The sequence below is a fragment of the Epinephelus moara genome, chromosome 6 (genome assembly GCF_006386435.1).
Source record: "Epinephelus moara isolate mb chromosome 6, YSFRI_EMoa_1.0, whole genome shotgun sequence".
NCBI classification, from domain to species: domain Eukaryota; kingdom Metazoa; phylum Chordata; class Actinopteri; order Perciformes; family Serranidae; genus Epinephelus; species Epinephelus moara.
The window spans coordinates 25,427,136-25,450,156 of NC_065511.1; the positions used below are offsets into that span (position 1 = coordinate 25,427,136).

General features: G+C 40.7%; 1 protein-coding gene across 3 annotated transcripts in view; it reads left to right on the forward strand.

Moving 5' to 3' along the window:
* The window catches only part of myom3 (myomesin 3), a 98,116-nt gene that overhangs the window by 60,880 nt on the left and 14,215 nt on the right, over window positions 1–23,021 (forward strand). For all 3 annotated transcript variants that reach the window (XR_007570158.1, XM_050047559.1, XM_050047560.1), the window contains 11 exons: window positions 577–760; window positions 2,055–2,229; window positions 2,375–2,496; window positions 6,095–6,282; window positions 12,243–12,369; window positions 16,774–16,955; window positions 17,204–17,318; window positions 17,572–17,728; window positions 19,394–19,500; window positions 19,853–19,897; window positions 19,996–20,132. Coding sequence is in view for 2 of the 3 variants with exons in the window: in XM_050047559.1 (XP_049903516.1) it covers window positions 577–760; window positions 2,055–2,229; window positions 2,375–2,496; window positions 6,095–6,282; window positions 12,243–12,369; window positions 16,774–16,955; window positions 17,204–17,318; window positions 17,572–17,728; window positions 19,394–19,500; window positions 19,853–19,897; window positions 19,996–20,132 (1,539 nt within the window). In the remaining variant the exon portion in view is untranslated. The remainder of the gene's footprint in view (window positions 1–576; window positions 761–2,054; window positions 2,230–2,374; window positions 2,497–6,094; window positions 6,283–12,242; window positions 12,370–16,773; window positions 16,956–17,203; window positions 17,319–17,571; window positions 17,729–19,393; window positions 19,501–19,852; window positions 19,898–19,995; window positions 20,133–23,021) is intronic.

The following is a 23,021-nucleotide window of genomic DNA, read 5'->3' on the forward strand; positions in this document are numbered from 1 at the left end:
TATAATCACTGATCTCCAATATTCTTTTGTTAGGTTTTCCTCCTCAAACAGGGAAATGACAGTGAGGAGAAGAACTGAAAAGTTAGCGCAGACTATAAAAGAGAAGGCTCACCATCATTAGCCAAAACGACTAACTGACAAAGATGGATAATATATGTCAGGATGAGTAACTGGTTGTTTACCTGCATATCCATCTGTCTTTTTTACTCGCTATCTGAAATTTCTTTTGCCTTTCTGAATCTGAAAATGTATTTGTACTGTCTGTCTGCAACTTTCTTTCACTATCACACCAAACTGCCAATCCTTATTCCTCTTAGCCTTTATCTGCATGTTAAGTGGTTTGCTTCAAACCTCTGCAACCACCAGTTAAACTACAGAGTGACTGTACAAAAATCAGAAAGTGTTGTTGGCCTTTTTAAAGAGCATTTGGCAGTCTTGGCACATGGATCCTCCTGCATATTTGAAGGATACTGAATAATGAACATGTCCTTGAGATAGATGCAGATAGATGCTTTTGAAATTATCTTTGTGTGCGTGTGTGTGTATGTGTGTGTTTTTATGTTGCTCTTGGATCAGTCTCTGGCAGGGACGAGCACCTGGGAGCTGGCCAATCTGGACATGGAGGTAAACTCTCCCAGGTTCCCAGTGTTTGACCTGGTCAAGGGCAAGCAGTACCACTTCAGAGTGCGCTCCATCAACAAGTACGGTGTCAGTGACCCCTCTGAGCCGAGCGCGCCGATCTCCTTGGGAAAGCCACAAGGTGAGAAATGTGCTGTACGCCGTACTGTAACCGTTCATCACTCTGCCTGTTGTAAAGGTCAATTGGATTTTGTAGAAGTGTACCTGCTGCAGTTGTGCAAACATAGATGATCATAACAGGTTATGTTCAGCTTGATCTTCTGGAGATTAGTTTATATGAGATCATTTGTTTACGTGTGTTGCTGCACGCTGCGTTGAATGTGCACAGTTATCACTCAAGATTAGAAAGAGTAGTGATATGTGTGGTGATGTAAATAGGTCTGTGATATGTTTCAGAGGTTAGAACTCTGATACTCATACACTTTAATAAAGTATAACAAGCAATGTGTTGGATATATCGACCATAGAGATGTCTGCCTTCTTTCGAATATAATGGAACTAGATGGCATTCAGCATGTGGTGCTTAAAGTGCTGAAAAACTACATTTAAAAAACTCAGCAATGTCTTTTTCCAGAAATCATGACCTTGTTACTCAAGATAATCCACAGACCTTGTTGTGAGCAGTTTCATGTAGGAACTATTTTCTTTCTACCGAACTACACCTGCCAACTGTATCACTACACAGAGGGAAGCATGCAAGCGTATTACAGCCTTTATATGTGAGAGCACCAGCTTCTCAAAGCACTTACTGACAATAGGAGTTAGTGCTACAGAAAGGTAGGCATTTAGGCACCTCACAGCAGGTTTTTTGGGCACTGCGATAATCATGTAGGTGTAAAGCATGTTGGGACAGCAGCTTGTTGTAATGACCGGTTAAATATGTTGGTTAACACTCCTGTAAGCTGGCCAGCACAAACCTTTAATACCCGCCTGGGCACTTCATCTGGGCCAGCTGCCTTGCTCACGTTGACTTCCCTCCGGACAGCCCTGTTTAGAGCCATTCATTGGTTTGTCTGATCTGGAGTACTGTAGAAACATGGTAATACAAAATGGTGGATTCTGTGGACAAGGAAACGCTCCCTATGTAGATGTAAACATGTCATTTTAAGGTAGCCTAAAGACAACGCTCAATATTTTCAGGTGATTATCCACAAAAGAGAACACACTTATTATCTTATATTCCATCTCTGCCAGTACCTCCCCCTAAATCCTACACACCCAACCTTTAAGTGCACTACTTGGGTAAATTACTTTGTCTCTTTCCACAAAGGTTAAACTTATGTGCATCACTGGATGAGGTTTGCTCATTTCCAAAATTAAAGGATGAGTTGATTGAAATAAATCTTGTAGTTAATTTCCATTTGACGATTAAAGCTAAAGTTTTACGTGACAGCCTGTCCTCTGATTCCCATCAGCGGTGCCAGCTCCACCTCACTCTGCAATAGCCTACAGAGACACAGACACCTCGGTGCTGCTCAAGTGGCAGGAGCCTAAAGACAAAGACGACATCGTGGGCTACTACGTGTACTGCTGTGAATGTGGCAAACAAGACTGGCAGACCGTCAACAACAAGCCTGTGACCAATCCCAGGTAATAGGACACAACAGTGTTAAAAAATAAAGAAACATTTCCACTAAATATTTCAGTTAATAAAGCCACACTGAACTAAAGATGTAGTCATTGACCAGGATGTGACTCATATTCAGTCTGCCTGAACTTTATCCCTCCTCCTCAGATTTACAGTCCATGGTCTCAAGAACCGACAGAAATATGTGTTCAGGGTGAAGGCTGTGAGCCACGCAGGAAACAGCAACTACTCAGATGAGTCTGACCCCATCCTCGTCAAAGCCGCCATATGTAAGTGCACCCACGAACAAGGTCCCAAAAATAGTGGGCATGATATTTCCTTCAGGACACAACATTTTCTGTTGCTTTTACTAATCAAGAAACTCTTGCAGAGGTTTATTTCAAAGCAGGTAATATCCAGTGCTAACACAGTAAAGAATACAGATAGATAGATGCTCCACATTACATCAGAGACATTTTCTGTGTAACTCTGAGTTAGAGTTAGACCAATACACATCTTTTCTCAGCATGTAAGATCAAAAACTTTTGCTTGTGTGCAGTGCAGTGTTGACTGGATCTTATCTTACAAGTATAATTGTCAAGAACTTTCCAAACAGACTTATTGATGTTTGTAGTTTTCTTTTCAAAGCCTCAAGAGCCCTCTCTGATAATGCATTCTGTGAAGTTGAAAAATCTATTATAGAAAACTTTGCAGCTTGTCAGGTAAGACAGAAACACTTAAAAATGTTTAGTTAAAGGTCGTGTATGTAACTTTTTACATACATTAATTGTTTTTATTGCCAGTGGGTGGATGGATTGTAATGTAACTTAAAATCTGAAACCTTCCCCAACTTTCTCAGTTGCCTTTAACAGCCTGTGGATGTGATGAACCTTGACCAAGAACCCCTGTTCTGGCAGCTCCCTTCAGCTCCCCTACAGCGCTGCAGTGTGCAACAGTAGCTAACAGCCACGAAATGGAACCTGCTAACGTCAACAAATGACCAGCACCCACCACAACACAGAGGTCACACTGTGTTTCTGTTATATCCGTAGTTGCAGCAGTAGCCCAGGGACGGACCTTCACTTATTGCTGAGGTTTGTGCCGACTGAATTTGAGCTATTACAGTCACTAACTGAAGGTTCGTCTCTGGAGCTGCTGTCCGCTCTCCTCTGGGCAAAGTAATCTCTGAGCAGCAGGGAGTGAAGCTAGAAATTTTGCATTCAGTAGCCTGACACCTATTAACCAGTAACCAACCAGTTCTTTTTTTTTTTTGTGGAAAAAATATAACGAAAAATAAAAGAGGCCTTTCCCTTTAGTCCAGCGCTCCATTGAGTCAGTGAGCTTCAGGGCTGCATTCCATAGTGTTCTCCACTTAGAGGTGGTGAAATTTTAATGTTTTGTGCTCAGTTCAATTCAATTCAATTTTATTTATAAAGCCCAGTATCACAAATCACAATTTGCCTCAGAGGGCTTTACAGCATACGAAATCCCTCTGTCCTCGGACCCTCACAGCGGATAAGGAAAAACTCTCCAAGAAACCCTTTAACAGGGAAAAAATGGTAGAAACCTCAGAAAAAGCAACTGAGGAGGGATCCCTCTTCCAGGGCAGACAGACGCGCAGTAGATGTCGTACAGAACAGATCAACATAATAAATATACAATAATCCATATGACAAAATGGTATATAAAGTGAGACAAAAAGAGATGCAGGGCAAACAGTAATGACAATAGCTACAATGACATTAATTTTTGTAATAATAATAACAGTAATTTTGGTAGCATATGTTGTAAGTATATTCCAATATATGATAGTATATGAATATTACAATAATAATCATGTGTGTATAATAACAGTACAAGTATGACTAATAATGACAGCAGCAGTAGGACGCATCAGGCAGGAGCATAGCAGCAGCGTAACCACGACACATCATCCAGGCGTAGCCGCGATACGAGGGAACCTGTGAGACAGTGGAGCACAAAGGCTCTGGAGAAGAAGTTAGTTAGTGACATGCAGTAAAGATGAGTTTGTGACATGCAGTGATAGGACATGACTGTTATCAAATGAAGAACCAACTTTTCAGAATCTGAGAGCGAGAGAAGGAGAGAAGGGGCTCAGTGTATTATAGGAGGTCCCCTGGCAGACTAGGCCTGTGTCAGCCTAACTAGGGGCTGGTCCAAAACAAGCCTGAGCCAGCCCTAACTATAAGCTCAAATAGGAAATCAAATCAAAAAGGAAAGTCTTAAGTCTGCTCTTAAATGTGGAGACGGTGTCTGCCTCCCAGACCGAAACAGAAAGATGGTTCCACAAAAGAGGAGCCTGATAGCTGAAGGCTCTGGCTCCTGTTCTACTGTAAATGTCTTGCCTTTTATTTTAGTTTCTGTTGGCTTTGCTGACAAATAGCCGGCTAGCAGCACTAACATGCGGCATCGTGCCAACTGCCCAACCTCCAGTTTCCACTCGTTAGTCGCTAGCCTTGGCTGCTCTGCATGTTACATCACCTGGGTGGGAGCTAGCGGCGCTGCTAATTCAGATATTACTGCCATAGATTTTAATAATAACTAGACACCGGATGGTAAGATGGCACCTATTCATTCCAATAGAGTTGCTCGCCTGGCGCAATACACCTCCGGATTTACTTCCATCCGGCCCACTGAATATATGCAGTAGTGTCTCTCCTGCTGGCTCCGCCTGCAAGTTTGCGCTGGGCTCAAACTTGACTCAAGTTCACTCACTTCACTCAAACATTATGATGGCATCACATATTTTTAAATCATTTTTCTCAGCTCAAGGAAAGTTTCACAGATATAAAAACTCCATGGATCAAAGATTCATAATAGAAAGAGTCATAATGACCTCGTTTGCAGTTCTAGGTGTCCTGTCAACAGTTCTATAGACATCTTTTTTACAATGGTAAATTTTTTCACTGCAATACTACAAGTTGCCACTAAAAAAAACTGACAGCAAGGCTAAACTGCATTCCTGGAGGCCTGATGGTGAAAGATGATATTTTGTGGCAGCCAATCAACGCATTGCACTGGCAGAAGGGCTTAAATTAGTGTGTCCACCTGGGTGTTGCATTTCCATCACTGCTGATAAAAGCCAATCAGAGCTGGAATTTATAAATACCCTGAATACTGCAGAGTCATTTGTCTTGAGAGTGAATGCCAATTGTAACCTTTCCCATTAAATACAAAAGCCAGATGTTAGCAGGTGTTAGTGAGTTTTTGTCTGGTGGGAAAGAGGCTATAAAAAACCTTTAAGTTGGACAAGGAAGAAAAGTACGCTCTGGGAAGAACAGCTTATAATGTGCTAAAACACTTTTTAATCCAGCTGGAGTCATATTCTTCTTTTCGATTGTGCTCCTTCCAAATGTCAGTCTCCTTATGTTTTGCTGTGTAGCCGTCACCTGATGACTGTACATCAAATGAATGCTTCCTGTTATTGTGGCTGGTTTATAACCGTGTGGAGACGTACCTGTTGAAGAGCCACTGATCCTTCTTACTTCCTGCGTTGCAGCCTCAGATAATGTGCTCTGCAGTCTGCGGCACGTTACAATGATGACTCATTTTGCTTGCCACTCACTCACCAGAATATTCTCACATCTACTCTGCCACTCAGCCATTACCTGAGGATAAATGGCTGCAGCCCAATTCTTTGTGAGGAATACATTTTTATCAAACAGTATATGAGCTGAATATTTCTTCCACTCTCATTCAGGAATGCTCAGTATAGGGTTATGAATTTGCAGCTCCAGACTGGCATTGAAGTCGGCTCGGGAGTTATTGGCGTTTCTCGGTCTATTTAGCAAGAACGGTTGCCTGCTGAGATTTTTCTCCTCTATCACCTATATTTTTTTCTGTTTTAATTCCTTCTGGTTGCTCCAGCTGTTCCCTCTGCTCCTTCTGCCATCGCCCTGTTGCTGTGCACTGAATCAGAGATGGTGTTGGGCTGGAGGGCCCCTGCCAGAAATGGGGGAGACCCTGTGCGTGGATACTTCCTGGACCAGAGGGAAAAGGACATGACAACGTGGAGAGAGGTCAATGCCAAGCCTGTCAAAGAGAGGCAGTATAAGGTCAGTAAACCTGCAGCGTGATGCAATTATGGCATGGTGTGATGCTAGCGGTATGTCCACAGGTCAGTGAGTCACTCCTAAGCCCTGAGGAAAAGCGCTGAGCTTTGAAGCCAATTTTCTGTAGTCTGTATTTGTCATTTAAAAAGGCAAATCTGAAGACTGACAGGTAGTTAGCCAGTTAGCACATTAACAACACAACCCAGTGTTAAAAATAAAAATGAAAACTACTGTGCACTACTGAACATTAACACAAACAATTACAAACCGTTACTGCTAAAGAGCTCAATGACTAGATGCATAATCTTACCTAGTATAACAAGTTTGTTTCAATCTCACTCCCTTTTGATTTTGGTCCTTTGTTTACTTTCCTCACTTTCATTTCTCATCTTGTGCTGTGAGCTGAACTGCCAATCAGAGTGATTTCATTCTTCGACAGGCTTAATTGTCTCTGACGGTAATTCAGTAGGCTGAATTAGCTGAAATAAAAGCCAGACACAGATGACCTGACATTGACTGACAGCTGAATAAAATAAAATAAAATAAAATAAAATAAAATAAAATAAAATAAAATAAAATAAAATAAAAATAATAATAGACTTTATTTATGGACTTTTTGTACAGGAGATGAAGCTCAAAGTTCTTTGCAATAAAAATCAAAAAGCAACACATGCTTTTCTACAGCTCTTGGTGGAGTAGTAGACATTAGCATTTTGCTTATAGCACCTGCTGTGCCTAAGTACAGCCTCACACAGCTGCTAGCATGGCTGCAGACTCTTGTTTCTGGTGCAGACTTTTTTTCTTTACATCATATGCATGAAGCAGTGTGGACAGAGGTTTTGCATAATGCACATGTGAACTTGCAGTATCCATAATGTACAACAATGTATTTTCTGTTCACTGACACATGTATAAGAACAAAGAATTTATTTATTTTTTTTCAACTTTTAATGAGAACAGGGCGAAAAGAGTCAATAAAAAGTCCCTCAGTAAGCACAACGAAGAGATTTCTAGCACCAATAAGGGCTTTACTTTCAATAAGTTACCTCTCCATTTAGCAGTGGCCTCAAAATAATGGAAATATTGGCTAAAGCTCCCTCATCCACATTGACTGTGTCACTAGGCAACAAGCAGTGTCCATGGAGACCTGGAGGAAAGTTAAATCTTTAACCTGTCTCAGGGAGATTACAGGTGCTCCGTAATTAGACATTGTGCGAGTGCGTTATATGTGAGTGGTTGTTTTTAGCTCCCCAGAGAAACAAAGACAAAGCCAATAAGAAAGAAAATGACTGTGTACGAAGATTAGCCTGCTAAATTGTGAGGTGCAGAGTCTTGGGGATTGAAGACCCTTTTCTCAGAAGGAACCCTCTGATGAGAACATGCAGCTCCACCTTTTGGGGTAAATGAGCAATTTCAACAACCTCACGTCCTCAAAAAGTCCATTCTTCTCTTTTCATATTAGCTGCTGTATGATGTTATTTAAATTAGGCCTCTGAATCTCTGTAGGTAAAGTAGAATAAACTGAAAATTGGATTGGAACGGATTGGAGCAGAAAATGTTGTGAAATTTAGCATGACTTAAACTGTGAGGATGTCACCAGTTCTGCCTCATCAGAACAAAAACAGATGATAACCTTTTGTGTTTTTCTCTCATTGGATTGAAATTCCACCACAAACTATCTAAAAATATGCAGATAATTTATCCCAGTTAAAGTATTAAGACAACAATATAAAAATGCTACACTACAAGCCAAAGTTTTCCATTTAAAATTCTACTTAACACTCAGAAATAGAGTTCACAATAACAAAATGATTGCGATATCTACAGAAAATTTGAAAATATGGTAAATAATGAGAATGCTGTCAGTCAAATTCATCTTTAATTTTGTTTATTGTGCATTTTGTCTCTGTTGTGGCATATGAAAAGTGTTATATCATAGGCGACTGGACTTGCTTGAGATGTTTCACCTCTCATCCAAGGGGCTTCTTCAGTTCTAACGGAGTGATGCAGAGTTGCAGGGTTTAAACCCTTTGTGGGTGTGGACCCTGACAGAGTCGTTGAGGTCACATGTAAGTTGTTCACCCATCCGTCATGTGTGTTGTTAGAGTTAGGTGGGTCCAGGTGTGAATGGATATTAAGTCGTCTGGGGAGGGATTCCAAGACTTCATTGTAGGTGGGGGATAAGTGGTGTCGTAGACCACCTCCGCTGTTTAACAATGGCCGTTCCAATTTGACATAGATGGCTTCTTTCATGCCTCTTTCAAACCACCTGTCCTTGAAAGACATATCAAGACACCACTTATCACCCACCTGCAGTGCAGTCTTTGGATCCCTCCCCAGACGACTTCACACCCACTCACAACTGGACCCACCTAAACCTAAGGACACACATGATGGCCAGGTGGGTCAGCAACTCACATGTGACCTCAATTACTCTGTAAGGGTTCACACATACACACACACACACAGAGTTTAAAGCCTGCAACTCTGTACCTCTGTTAGAACTGAAGAAGTCCAGTTGCTTACTGGAATTTCTCAATTGTGGGATCAATAAAGGTCTATCTTATCTTATAACACTTAAGATTACCATGACCATGGATGACTGAGAATCTTCAACAACATACACTAAAAATACGAGTGTTGGGAGGTGAAGAGAGTCTTTTAATCATAGCTGCACACAATTGTACAAAAAGAGCAATTTCATATATTTAAATGTCAGTTATCGTCAATGCTGATATATCACAGCACCCATATATCAAAAGTAAAAATACTACAGAAAAAAATTATCCTTTGAGTGATATGACAAGATATATCACATTATTAGATTGCTAGTACTAGCTATTAAAGTAGATTTGTGTGGTTATTGTCAATATAAGGGTCGACCCCCTCTGAAGGCTCACAAAATAAGTTTTCATGAGATCATTTATCAGGAATGAAAATAGAAAAAACAAAGATCTGCGTAGCAAATTCATATCCACTTCTCTGACTTTTGTCTACAATCTTTTAATCTTTTTTTTTTTGTGGTGAAACTGGATCATTTTCCCTCTTTGAGCCTCGATCAAAGAAGATTTCATGAGAAATATCTCTTCAATGAAACATGACAACAGGCTCAGCTACAGGTCAAACATGTTTTAATGTAATGCATTTCATTTTATAAGATTATCATAACTATTCTAATGTAACCTGTAATGTGAATAGTAACTATAGCTGTCAGATAAATGTAGCAGAGGAAATGTTGTAGAGTAGAAATAAAAGATGCATTCAAGGGACATACTCAAGTGAAGTCATAATTGTACTTAAGAACTGCACTTCTGTCACTTAGTTATTCCCCCATCACTGCTAAAAGTAATTATAAATGGAGTATTAGGATTGCTTAACTGTAAGCAGGTTTGTCATAACTAAATCTGCTGATGTTTCCCACCCCAAACAAAGGCTGACTTCCCACCGGTGGATAAAAAAAATGTCAGTGAAATTATTCAAATGCAGCCTGTTTGCCATCTAGTGGATGAAAGCTGTACTTTTATTTTGGCAGACAACCTTTGCATTTCTCGGGGTAGACTGTATATCGATCTGATAAGAAGGTTGCCGTTCTATCTAAATGTGGTTAGAGCAGGATCTATAGATAATGAAGAGGGTGGTAGGTGGGGGGAAATTGGTTTTTAGATAGCGCTTGCTATTGCTGTGAAATAAGCTCCCTCTGGTTGTGTCAATTAGTTGCCAGGAGAGAGGCGAGCGCAGCAGCACAAGTTCACAACTGTTCACGGAGGCGATAAGGGCCTTAAAGTCTAAGTGGCTGTGAATAGGAAGATCAATGAACAGATCAATGAGGCTGAATCCCTTCTCTTCCCAAAGCCAAAGTGTCTCGGGGGCTCAGCAAAAAAATGCTGTGGCAGCAGCAGCAGCAGAGCTAATACCTTATAAAATGCCTGCTTGAGTCTGGCGTGACTGTACGCCCAGGGAACTTTTGCTTCTGTATGACATCTGATTTGTGTTTTCCTTAACAACAGCTAGAATAACAGTGTGTGATTTACATGAATGAGCTAAGTTTTAAGGCTGCATACATGTTTAAACAATGCTTCAAAAAAGTAAAAAAAAAAAAAAGAAAAAGAAAGAAAATACATTTAAGAGAAGTAAGTAAGTATGTTGTTTATACAATAAAATTCAGAGATCAATGATAACAGATGGGCTTTATTACACTGCAGTAATCAGAATAAATACAAATGAGATATTCCCTCTGGCCTCCTCTGCCAGGCTTTTCAGTTAACAAAGTTACAGGGACAGTTCAACCCATAATCAAACAAACATATTTTCCCTCTTACCTGTAGTGCTACTTATCAGCCTGGATTGTTTTGGTGTGAGTTACTGAGTGTTGGACATATCAGCTGTAGAAATGCCGGCCTTTTCTCTAATATATTGAAACTAGATGGCATTCAGCTTGTGGTGCCTAAAGCACAAAGAAAAATACATGTCAAGACTGACATACAGACCGTGTTGTGAGCAGTTTCATGTAGAACGTAATTTCTTTCTGCAGAACTACACTTTCTGACCATATCACCACACAGAAGGAAGCATGCATCGCCCTTCCACGCGCCTATGTGGAAAGCCTGGGGCAGAGACAGCAAACCACCCTGCCCTTCCATGCGCCGACATGGAAAGCCTAACTAAAAACATGCAGATATGCAGATATTTGTCATTTCAAAAGTTTAACTACTGGATACAGGATGTCCATTTATGGTGCATACACAAGATTTAGGGGAACACAGAAACTTTTCTTTGTCAGCAGCTGAATGTGAAAACAGTGAAGGTCAAACATCCAAGTGAAATAGCCGTAAGTAAAAGATATGTTTGACTTTACTGAGACTTTAAAGGGGCTCTAAGCAAAATTTAGCAGTGTGAGTTGTTATGGTTCTCAACACTGAGGTGGCTGTTGTATCATCCTTCCATGCCCCTATGTGTAAAGCCTTACGGTAGAGAGAGCCAACGTCCCTGCCCTTCCATGCGCCTACATGGAAAGCTGGAGAGTAGCAGCGAAGACCCCCCGGGAACAGAACAGAGCAGCATCGATGACAAACAGAAATGACATTGATAATTCAGACACAACATGAAAAGGAGGAGCTGGGGTGGAGGCAGGTTGCAAAGCAGCTTGCAGAGGAAGCAGCAACAGTAGGCAGGCCAGAGCAGTTTAAAAAGGGGGGCCCTGAATGAGATGTGATCTATCAGCTGACTCCCTTCCATCAATCAGCTGCTCCATCAGTTGACTGGTCTGCTTGACATCAGCTCATGTAGCTGGGATATGAGCTGAGGTTGACATCGTGTCCTGCCTGAACTAATGCTATGCTCAATTTCATGTAGCACTAATGAGCTAGCTAAGCCACTGAGACAGCCAAGGAGGACGCCATTAACATTTAATGAGTCTTTCGTCCTTGAATAGGTGCATGCCTCCTTCTGCGCGATAATATGGTTGGTAAGAGGAAAAATATGTAGTTCTATTTTGGGGTGAACTGTCTCTTTAAACACATCAAAATTAAACAACGGTGTTTGATCATCTGTACACCTACATACCTTTGGGATTTGTCAAACCATTTAATGGAAAATTGGCAGTCATCAGTCACACTTTCACTCCTAAACACTTTGGATTCTGCCACCTCAGTGGCCAAAGAAAAAAAAGCAGTTCTCAACTGTACAACTGTGAGCTGTGAGATGTAACGTATGATCCAGGAGCACAGTTTTTTTATTTATTTTTTATTTATTTATTTTTTTTAATATTCACACATGTCCCTAACTTTGGTTTGGACAAGATATTTTCAAGGCATTTGTCTTCTTTGAATAGAATACAAAGTAAATGTACATACTGTAATCTGCACCTGTTTGCCTTCAGCTTGACTCGGGGAACAGTAAAACCTTCTTAATCATCTTAATCATCTTAGTGAATCAGCCTTTCTATGTCTGATATATTTTCACAGGTTTGCAACCTGACAAGTGGACACTTTTACGAATTCCGTGTGTTTGCTGCCAACATGGCCGGCGTCGGGAAGCCCTCTGAGCCCAGTGAAGCTTTCCTGTGTGAGAAGTGGACGATGCCAGAGCCAGGTGAGTTGGAAATATTGATTCCCTTTCAAATCTTTCAGAAACTACTGAAAATGCTTCTCTGCACACCGAAAAGTGTGACAGGTGCATCAGAGGGAATACAACTGAAAACACTGTCTTGCTCACTGCTGGTATGATTATACAAGTGTCATCTCCAAACATGTTTTAAGACATATAAAAATGAGTCACTTTGAATCATAACTTGTGTCCTTTAAGGTTTTTCCAAAACAAAAAAAAATGAAATTTTCCTGGTTAGAAAATGGCATTTACCCCCTTTGCCTCATTAATTAAAAACATGCAAATATTTGTCATTTCAAAAGTTTACCTTCTGGATACAAGATGTCTACTCATGGTATATACATGAGATTTGGGGGAGCAAAGAAACTTTCCTTTGTCAGCAGATGGATCTGAAAACAGTGAAGATCAAACATCCAACTGAAACAGCGATAAGTAAGAGGTGGCTGAGCTAGTGGCTAGCAGCTAACAGTGCTAACTTCATAAGGGGGGAACCAAAGGGTGGGTGCTACGCTTCTGCAACAACTCCATCCCAGTATCAGCAGCAACAGCCATATGAGCATAGTGCAGAGCTGCTGGTTAGCAGGTAAGCTAGCCAGTGAGATACACACATGTACAAAGATGCACATGCGGCTGGCTTAGCTTACCACAACAAATCATGGAAAGGTTCAGACTACGACACACAGAGGTAGCATGACTTCATTATCTGCTCAGGACGCCATTATTCCACTATATCTTTACACAGGAAATGGTGGTTTGCTGCTGTATTAATGCTCTGAATGTTGCATGCAGAACCTTTAACATTAGAAATTAATCATTTCCAAATTAAGTTACCTCAGAGCACTGAGAATTGAAGCCTCCACTATCACCACCCTGACCTGCAGTTTCTTCTTGAGGCTGTTAGTTCACAAAGTGTGAGTTAATTGACCCCGGCCTGGAAAGGAAGGAAAGATGGATACAATGACCATCCATCACCTGGATGACCCATTACTACTCACTAACATTTTCTTTTCATTAAAAATTACACCATTAAAAGAGCATACGGTCATCTCACAACAAAATAGATCAGGTCAAAACGGAGCAACTGAATAAAAACGGGATATTTGCATATTATGCCATTAAATTGCAGAATGGAGGCAGAGGTCAGCGGTGAAGTGCGTAACACAGCTGTGAAATAAAAGATAAAATGATGGGCTCGGGTTAGAGGTAGTTTGTGGAATTCATTATGTGTTGCATATGTATGACTTGTCCTTTACTACTGCCTTGGGTGGTGGCTAATCTGTCTGTGCTGCTGAAGTGTCCTTGTGCAAGACACTGGATCCATTATCACCTGTCACCCTGTGTGTAGGTGCTCTGAAAGGTGGCAAACAAAAACAGATTTAAGTCAGGGCAGTTTTATTTATATTGTACCATTTCACAAATCACAATTTGTCTCAGGGAGATTTACAATCTGTACAGCATACGACACCCTCTATCCTTTACAACCCTCACTTCAGATAAGGAAAAACTCCCCAAGAAGACCTATAATGGGGAAAAATGGAGGAAACCTCAGGAGGAGTAACTGAGGAGGGATCCCTCTGCCAGGATGGACAGACAGCCAATAGATGCCGTGCAAACGGACTAAACAACATAATAAAATTACAATGTAGACAATATATATGGCAAAATGATATACAGAATGTGAAAGAGGATGTCACACAGCTCTGAGACTGAGACCGACCCAGCAGCCAGATAATGAAAGAATAAGTAACTAATTGAAAGAGTCACATGAACAAATATGCACATAACTCAATACTTCACCCCTCAAATGACCATTTGTACATCCATTACTCATCCCTTGTTATGCTGAATTTGGGAAGAAAACTCCATGGTGAACGACAAATCCAAAAATGTGGAAAATTCATGATGAATTAAAGCCATGGGGGGCTGAGTTTAACAACATCAAATCATCCTTTTCGAAACTCCCACACAACTTGTGCAGTATAATCCAAGTCTCATTTGTCTTATTATTCTCAAAACACTTTTGCATAAAGTCTACACAGATGAGCAGAGCACCTGCGCTGTTTCGGCACAAAGGTTTTAAATTGTAATGTTTTAGTGAAAATGTACGTGTTTGGGAAGTACTGAGCATACAACTGGATAAATGATACTTGGATTGTACTGCAGGAGTTGTTTAAAAGTTTGTAAAGAGATGTTTTAAAATAGTTCAGCTGTTGTGAAACAGCGAACCCCCTGACTTCAATTTATCAAGAATTTTCTTGTTTTTTGGATTCTTCGTTCGCCATTTGTCTTCCCAAATTCAACATAAACACTGGTTGAATAACTGATATACAAATGGTCATATGGGGGGTGAAGTATTCCTTTAACATAGCACTGAAGAAATAATGAAAAGATTGTTAATGGTCTGCGTAGGGGTAAACAAATTGGCAGAACTTTTTTGGTATGAAAAGAACAAAGCACCCTTCCGCCATGGGAGGGGCAGTTGAAGACTTGTGGGAGGAGCTGTTGATGACGCTGCATGTGCAACCCACTGGCGGTGGACTAACAGGAAACAGCTGATGGCAGGAATGAGCAGCTAGTAGCAAGAGGGAAATGCAAACCTGACAGACACTGTAAAGATGAGCAACTGGGGAGACAAGGAATTGTGCGCCCTCCTTGTCCTCGCAAACGAAGAAGCCATTAACTGTCAAATGACGGGAACGGTGAAGGACGGGCCAACTTATGAGAGAATCGCAGGTCTGACCAGCCGCGGCTTCCCTCGGAGTATGTCACTGTTTACGTCACATGCTGAGCTACACATTTTGTTACTTGCTCATGCCCCCCATTGCCCCGAAAAAGGCACATTCTGTATAAACAAAAGTAGACAGGTGGCATTTTGCTGCACTCCCCGATTTTGTTTTTGTACTGCCAATGCTGAAAGAAGACTCATTGGGCTTTCCTGCAAATTTGCACAATTCCTTTTTAAAAAGGGCTATGGAGACAGACAACCATTCACACCTACAGGCAATTTAGAGTCACCAACTAACCTAACCTGCATGTCTTTTGACTGTGGGAGCAGTCAGAACCCCACCCTGGGTTTGAACCAGGAACCCTCTTGCTGAGAGGCAACAATGCTTACCACCGCACCACCGTGCCGCCGAAATGTATGTGTTTGTGAAGTCCTAAGCATACAACTAGATAAGTGAGACTTGGATTTTACAGCAGTTGTGTAAGAGTTTGTAAACTTGTTTAACAGTGGACCCCTATAACTTCCTCAAGAATTTTCTCAGTTTTTGGGTTCTTTGTTCACCCTGAAGGTATGCGATAAAAACAGTTTTCATCCCAAATTCAATGTGAACATTGGGTGAATAACTGATATACAAATGGTTGTTTGGAGGGAGAAGTATTCCTTTAATCTAGCACTTAAGAAATAATGAATAAATTGGTAATGGTCTTTTCCCAGTTAATGGCAGTATAGTAAAAACATTGAAATATAAAAAATAAAAATTCTACACTGATCTGTGTTGTATTGTTCATACAGTAACAATACATAAAATCATGTTTAGTTTTCTTGAAAGAAATTCCAATGAGGAACTTTGTCCTTCACTGTCTTATCTTTGATGTTTTATTCAAGTATCTGTATAGGAGAATAATAACTGTAAATAAAAATATACATTACATTACATGATAAGAAATACATTAGGAAGACAAAGAGGTTTTTATCAGCTCATCTCTTCTCTTATTTGGACTGTGGTGGCTGGACCGTAAAAAGACTATGTTTAGAGAGATTTTAACCTGAAACAATAAAAGTGGAGAAGCACAAATAGGATTTTGAAAAGTGAGGGGGCCATGCAACCCCTATCCCCCAGTGGAAATCTTCTACACACTTGCATTATTATTACAAACACACACACTCACAGACTCGCCCACAAAGTCACTCCTGTATGTTGAGCAGACAGCCCAGCAGTTCTGGCCCGGCTTCTATCAGCTTCTTGTGACATTAATATTGAAAATGGAGAGAGGCTCTCTCACACACGCCACTTTTAAAGCGCAGCTCATTAATCTTGGCAAATGGGCTTTCCTCTGTGCCGTTAATAATTTAAAAGTGACCGAAAATCATTAAGCAAATTAACTACCAAGTGCCGGCATTGAGTCAGTGGGGGTAGATTAAGGAAAGTCACTGTACTCATTTTGACTTTACTGTTTTTCTGATTTGTTTTTGTTGTGACTTCCCATTGTGACAAAAATGACCAGTTTGGTTGGTTTTGATATTTTTCTTTTAGGTTATTTCAGTGTGAGCTTTCAGTTTCTTGTCCACACAAACACTTTGTTCCTCTGCACTCGAAGCTCCCCTGCACAAAAGCATTGACCCTGATACACAGCTTGTCTGTGGCCCTTGGTCCTTTCTTTCAGGCTGTCCCTATGATGTGGAGGTCAGGGAGGTGAGAGACGACTCCCTGGTGCTGCTGTGGGCAGCTCCGCTGTACGAAGGACGGAGCCCTGTCACTGGCTATTTCCTGGAAGTCAGCCAGGGTGACCAGTCTGACGATTGGATTACTTTGAATGAAAAGCCGATTTCTGACACACATTACAAGGTAAGTGAAGCTGTGAAAATGTTTACAAGCTTCACTTCAGCATAACAGAAACTAAATGTACACTCATGCATTTGTTTTTTTTAATCATGCTTTATAATTTGTCAATTACCTGATAAAGTATAATTGTATTTGATAGTGTCAGTAAATTATTATTACCCTGCTTCAGTGTTTCATTCCTTTGTGATACTATGGGTGATGAATTATGACAATGATGTGTAAATATTTGATGTGTTTCTGATGACATCCAGGTGTCAGGTCTTCAGACGGGTCAGACCTACCGTTTCCGTGCGTTGGCTGTCAATGAGGCTGGAGTGGGCTCTGCTTCTCTGCCCACTGAGCCGGTCACAGTTCAGACAAAACCAGGTCAGCCATCACTCCTCCAGAAACACAAATATTGTAATTAAAAAATCACCTCCACAGCTTTTTGGAGGGGCAGGACCTGAGATACAATACATAATAATCAGAAAAGCATCGACACACTCCAAACTGTATAGTAGTTATCAGTTTCCTTCTTTAACTGCGTAGATATACGCTTATTTCTTGCCGAGAGTAAACATAATTGCTGATGATGTTTGCAGCACACTGCAGCCACACTAACCAACCCTCTCATCCTTAGGCACCAAAGACATTGAGATTGGAGTGGACGATGATGGTTTCATATTCCTGAGCTACGAGACCGATAAGACGGACGATGAGAGCAAGTTCCTGTGGAGCAAAGACTACACAGAGCCCATTGACCCTGAGAGAGCTCAGGCAGAAACCAAAGAGAACGCGTAAGGGTTGTTCATGTGCAACACTGTATGTAGGAAATCTGTGGCTGTCTACATGAACAAGAGGTGATATTTAGAAAGGCTCAGTCCTCTTTATCGCTCAGCGTCTCTGTGCTTTTCACACTAATTTTTCCTCTTACCTGTAGTGCTGTTTATCAGTCTAGATTGTTTTGGTGCGAGTTGCAGAGTGTTCAAGATATCTGCTGTAGATATGTCCGCCTTCCCTCAAATATAATGAAACTAGACGGCGCTCAGCTTGTGGAGCTCAAAGCACCCAAAAAATTAGGGCTGTCAAGTGGTTAAAAAAATTATCTACTTAATTACATGGTCTGTGATTAATTAATCTAAAGTAATCGCATACATCAAAGCTGCTGGATTTTGGACACAATTGTCCCCTACCACCGAAACTGGTCTGCAGTCCATTGTAATCCCTTTGGCAAGGGAGTTAGTTCATCCATCTAGGCATGTTTTAAATGTTCCATTCATGGGGCCAAGCAGCATCGTCTCGTCTGCCTCCATCATGTGACAAAGCCTTCAATAATGCACTGGGTCAAAGGGCACCGCAGAATTTGATTAATCAGCTTTGATTTTTTTTAAATGTTTCTGTGATTAATTAATCAAAATTAATTTGACAGCCCTTAAAAAATGTATTTGAAAAACTCAACCGCAATGTCTCTTTCCAGTAATCATGACTTGGTTACTCAAGATAATCCACAGAACTTGTTGTGAGCAGTTTCATAGGAACTATTGTCTTTTCTACATCCACCACTGTATCACCGCACAGAAGGAAGCGTGCATCTACTAATGACAATATGTGCATTGCATCCTCCTCAGCTGAGCTATAACATTAGCTAGCTCATGGTGCAAGGTGAGCTAGCAGTAGATTCACACTTTCTTCTGCCTGGTGATACTGTTGGCGGGTGTAGTTAGGTAGAAAGAAAATAGTTCCCATATGAAACTGCTCACAACAAGGTCTATGAATTATCTTAAATAACTGGCTCATGATATCTGGAAAGAGACATTGCTGTTGAGTTTTTCACCCATCTACTTCCATTATATTTGAGAAAAGGCAGACATCTCTATGGATGATATCTCCAGCACTCAGCAACTCGCACCTAAACACGCTAGACTAATAAATAACACTACAGGTAAGAGGAAAACTATGTTGGGGCGAACTGTCCCTTTGCTGCTGTCTATGGTTTGTTCAGCAGTGACCCAATAAATGCAGTTTACCCTGCAGCTTTAATTTTAATGTAACCAGGGCCATGGGATAGAATATCATATGCAATATTACTTTTGTTATGTGTTTAAGTAACAGGATTTTAATAGAGATTATATTAACATAAGATGTGTTTTTTGGAGTATTTCTCCCTGGAATTCCTACTAAAGGCCTGTCTCTTTTAATTATCCCTTCCTTTAGCTTTAGGGAAGCCTGCATGCCAGCTCTCACACTCATTGATATAATATAAAACAGTAATTTAATTTTAAGTTCAGCTGGCTGTAAGGCATTGGGATAACACTGTTGGGACAGAAAGTACTGTGAGTCCTGATGGCTGACAGCACAAAACAGCACCTACATCACCCACTGCTGCAGGATGGATAGATAAACAAGAAGCCCAAGGTGCTCTCTACTAGATGGATCTGTCTGTTTTTCAATTTGTCCATCAGGTCAGTCCTCACCTTCACAGACCCCACTGAGGAGGATCTGGGTCTCTACACGGTGGAGATGAGCGACGACCCGGACCTGTCGTCCAGCTACGACTTCACCGCTGAAGGTAAACTAAAAGAGAGTAGAGGGTGAGGAGACTGTCTTGTCTTATTCACAACTTCATATCGGGCACAGGAGCACAGTTCAACATCTGTTGTCTCCTGTTATCGAAAAAGCTGACGGCAGCAGGACTTTTAATTTTAAGGGTTATCAAGCTTTTCTCTCAAGCAAATAATTATGCCTCTCACAACCACTTCCACAAGGTCACTTGTCCAACTAAGCATTTATTCTCAATCAACTTTCAGCTTAAAAGGAGAACCGTGCATGCCATTGTTCTTTGACAATATGTCGGTATTAAGAAATGTGGGTCCTGTTCAAAGTTTAATTAACCTTCTGCTACTTGTTTTACTTCTTCGTAGACCTTGAAAGACTCAAAGAACTCAGCTGGCAAGTCAGAAATCCATGTATGTACCAAAGACATTGTGCTGTATCATGGAAAAAAAACTGACATTTAGGAGAAATTACACATGTCCTGAAATGCCCTCTGTTTGTTGTTTGGCAGTGATTGCTCTGAAGTCAGGCTGGCAGGTGGAGGTTTCAGAGAAAGGTGAAGTACGTCTTTGGCTGCAGACTGAGAGTCTGAGTGATGCTGCTGAGCTCCGTCTCATCTTCAATGACCACGAAATCTCCAGCACTCCGGTAAGGACTGCTGCACAGGTCATCCTGCAACACTGCAGCTCAGAGAGTACGAGCATGTCACTAACCTTGTCGGGGTTAGAGGGTTTTATATCCACACTTCTTAAAAACGTCCGTACTGTGAGGTATTAGGGTATTACTGTAGTTAGATAAGAGCCCTTTAACCCACCAAACCATAACATAAGCAAATAATTTCGCCCCTGCATGGTGGCGAAGTGTGTGCGAAACACTACATTTTCACAGTCATTTAGCTTAGCACACCATTGGGTTGGCTCAGAGATTTGTAAATTATGCAATTTCTACTTACATAAGGGGATTAATCTGTTTTAAACTGCAAGTAAACAAGGGCAATGACAGTTAGAAACATTTCCCCATTCTCTTTCTTTAGCTGCTTGTTGCCACACTGCTGACATTGATATTGCTGTTTCTTTGCAATAAATGCAACAATACCTTGTAAAATCAATTCTGTTTAGCAGCCAGGATTATACTGTGAAAGCTGAAGAAACATATGGAAAAGGTTTTAGAAATAAGGGTAATGTTATTAATTTCCATTACAAGTTACAGTCAAAATAAACTATAAACGGAGAGATCACAATAGATTCATGAATCCATTTATGTTATAATGATATAATAATTTACAGTTGTATTCAGTTGTATTGGATTCATCACTTAAATATATACTTTGCAAGAAAATTTAAATTGACCTATTGATGGTGGATTTTCAGAAAAATTTCTGTTTTTCTTCATTGTAAGCAAACATAAGGACTAGCTTGCTTAACCGATGTTAATGTTCTAAGCTAACGTAAGGACTAGCTTGCTTAACTGATGTTAATGTTCTAAGCTAACGTAAGGACTAGCTTGCTGAACTGATGTTAACGTTCTAAGCTAACATAAGGACTAGCTTACTGAACTGATGTTAACGTTCTGAGCTAACGTAAGGACTAGCTTGCTGAGCTGCAACATGTGCACTAGTTTAGTGTTTATTCTTGTAATTTTTTGTAAATAATTACCTGCCAGTATCACTGGGAAATCTATCAAAAGGCCAGCTCTGGACTACAACTCTGATGATTTTGGCAGATAATTGTGGAACACTGCTTGTGTTTATTCATGACTGACATAACTGATGATTTATGCTTTTACTCTGATATTAATCAACGCAGAATCCTGTCCAAAATGGTGACCACGCTATGTGAAGAATGTGTTGCCTGTTGCTATTTTAACTTCTTTGACATGGAGGTGGCTGAGCCGTCGGCTAGCCATTAACAGTGTTAAGTCCATAAACAGCATTAAACAACAGCAACAGTACTGCCAGAGCTAACGCTGTTGACCAAGGGGGAACTAGAGCGTGTGTGCACTACACATATCAGTGCTAACCACTGTATGAGCAGAGTACAAAGCGGCGGCGTAACACTGAACTAGCCAGTGAGATACACACATGCACTAACACGGACGCATGGCCGGATCAGCTTATCACAACAAACCACAGAGCAGCTCAGACAGAGGGAGTGTGACTTCATTCTCTGCTTAGGACACCATCACTCCACTATGTCGTGGTTTGCTGCTACATTAATACTCTGAATGTCACATAAACCTTTAAAGAAACATTTCACATTGCAGGGATCAATGAGTTGATAGTGGTTCGACCAAAGGGACACTTCCCCTTAAAGCTCTCATTTGGTTTCATTTAAATATCAGCTTGAGGCCTAAGGAGATAAAACTCTCCAACATATGTGCAAAGAAAAACATTGATTGAGATTGGAGAATAATACAAAACATATTTGTGTCACAGAACTTATTTTCTCCTCTTTCCTACCTGATAAATCATCTCATGACTTGTTAGATTTATCTTGTGACCCTGTGGAGGGGCCCTTAACTCAGCCTGTGAACCACTAGACTAAACTACCTGACCTTGTATAAAATGCCTAGATCAGCTACAACAGCTAAAAAGCTGCTTGGATCTGAATACTTTTCCCACCACTGGTTATCACAGCTTCCATGTTAACAGGAAAGGATGTGTGTGAGATACAGCACTCACTGCTGATTGGTTAGAGCAAACCCAAACAAAATACCTCCCCTCCCAGGCGGAAATCTGCTAACATAAACACACTGTCAAGCTGAATGAATGAAGTGAAACCAAACAACAGTTCAGTCTGATTATCAGGCTAAAAACTTTCCATTCATAAAATTCACAATATCAAATCAAATATTTTAAGTAAGTGACAAAAATGTGGCTTTAAAGTTTCTCTATCTAATGTTGAAAGAGCAGGAAACAGCACAGATATCATGCAACTCTACAAGGCTTATGTAACACTGTGTAGGCGCATACAGCTGCGAATATGACAAGTCACTATGACTCGAAAACAGCAATTAGTGTTTTAATAAACATCCTGGAAGGCAGCAAAGATGCTGCCAACAAGAGATGAAGAGCAGGTGTTCAAGGCAGCAGAAAGGTCTGGGAGCTGAGATAATTTCACAAAGTCTGGGAGACAGGAGGATCAACTGAGCTTAAGGTGGAGCGCGCACATCTGGTGAATGTGTCAGTTTTGGTTGGATGCCAAAGAAAAGTAAAGGTGGAATGAAGAGACAATTTGGACAGCTTTCTTCATTTCTTAGGGCAATAAATCATCAGTATCATCAGTATGTCATTGGGTAACAGTAGGTCTGTAGCAGTTGCTGAAATGGCTCTTTGAAACTACTGTGTACATGTAAGGCTTGATATGTAGAATATATTTAGACATGATAGACATATGTCCCCTCTGTTAGTGTATTTCCTATGGCATCCTTTTGCACAAATCATTTGCATACTTACAAGAGCACTTAAAGCACTTAAAGGAGCAATATGCACTCGCCAGCCACTTTATTAGGTACACCTTGCTAGTAACGAGTTGGACC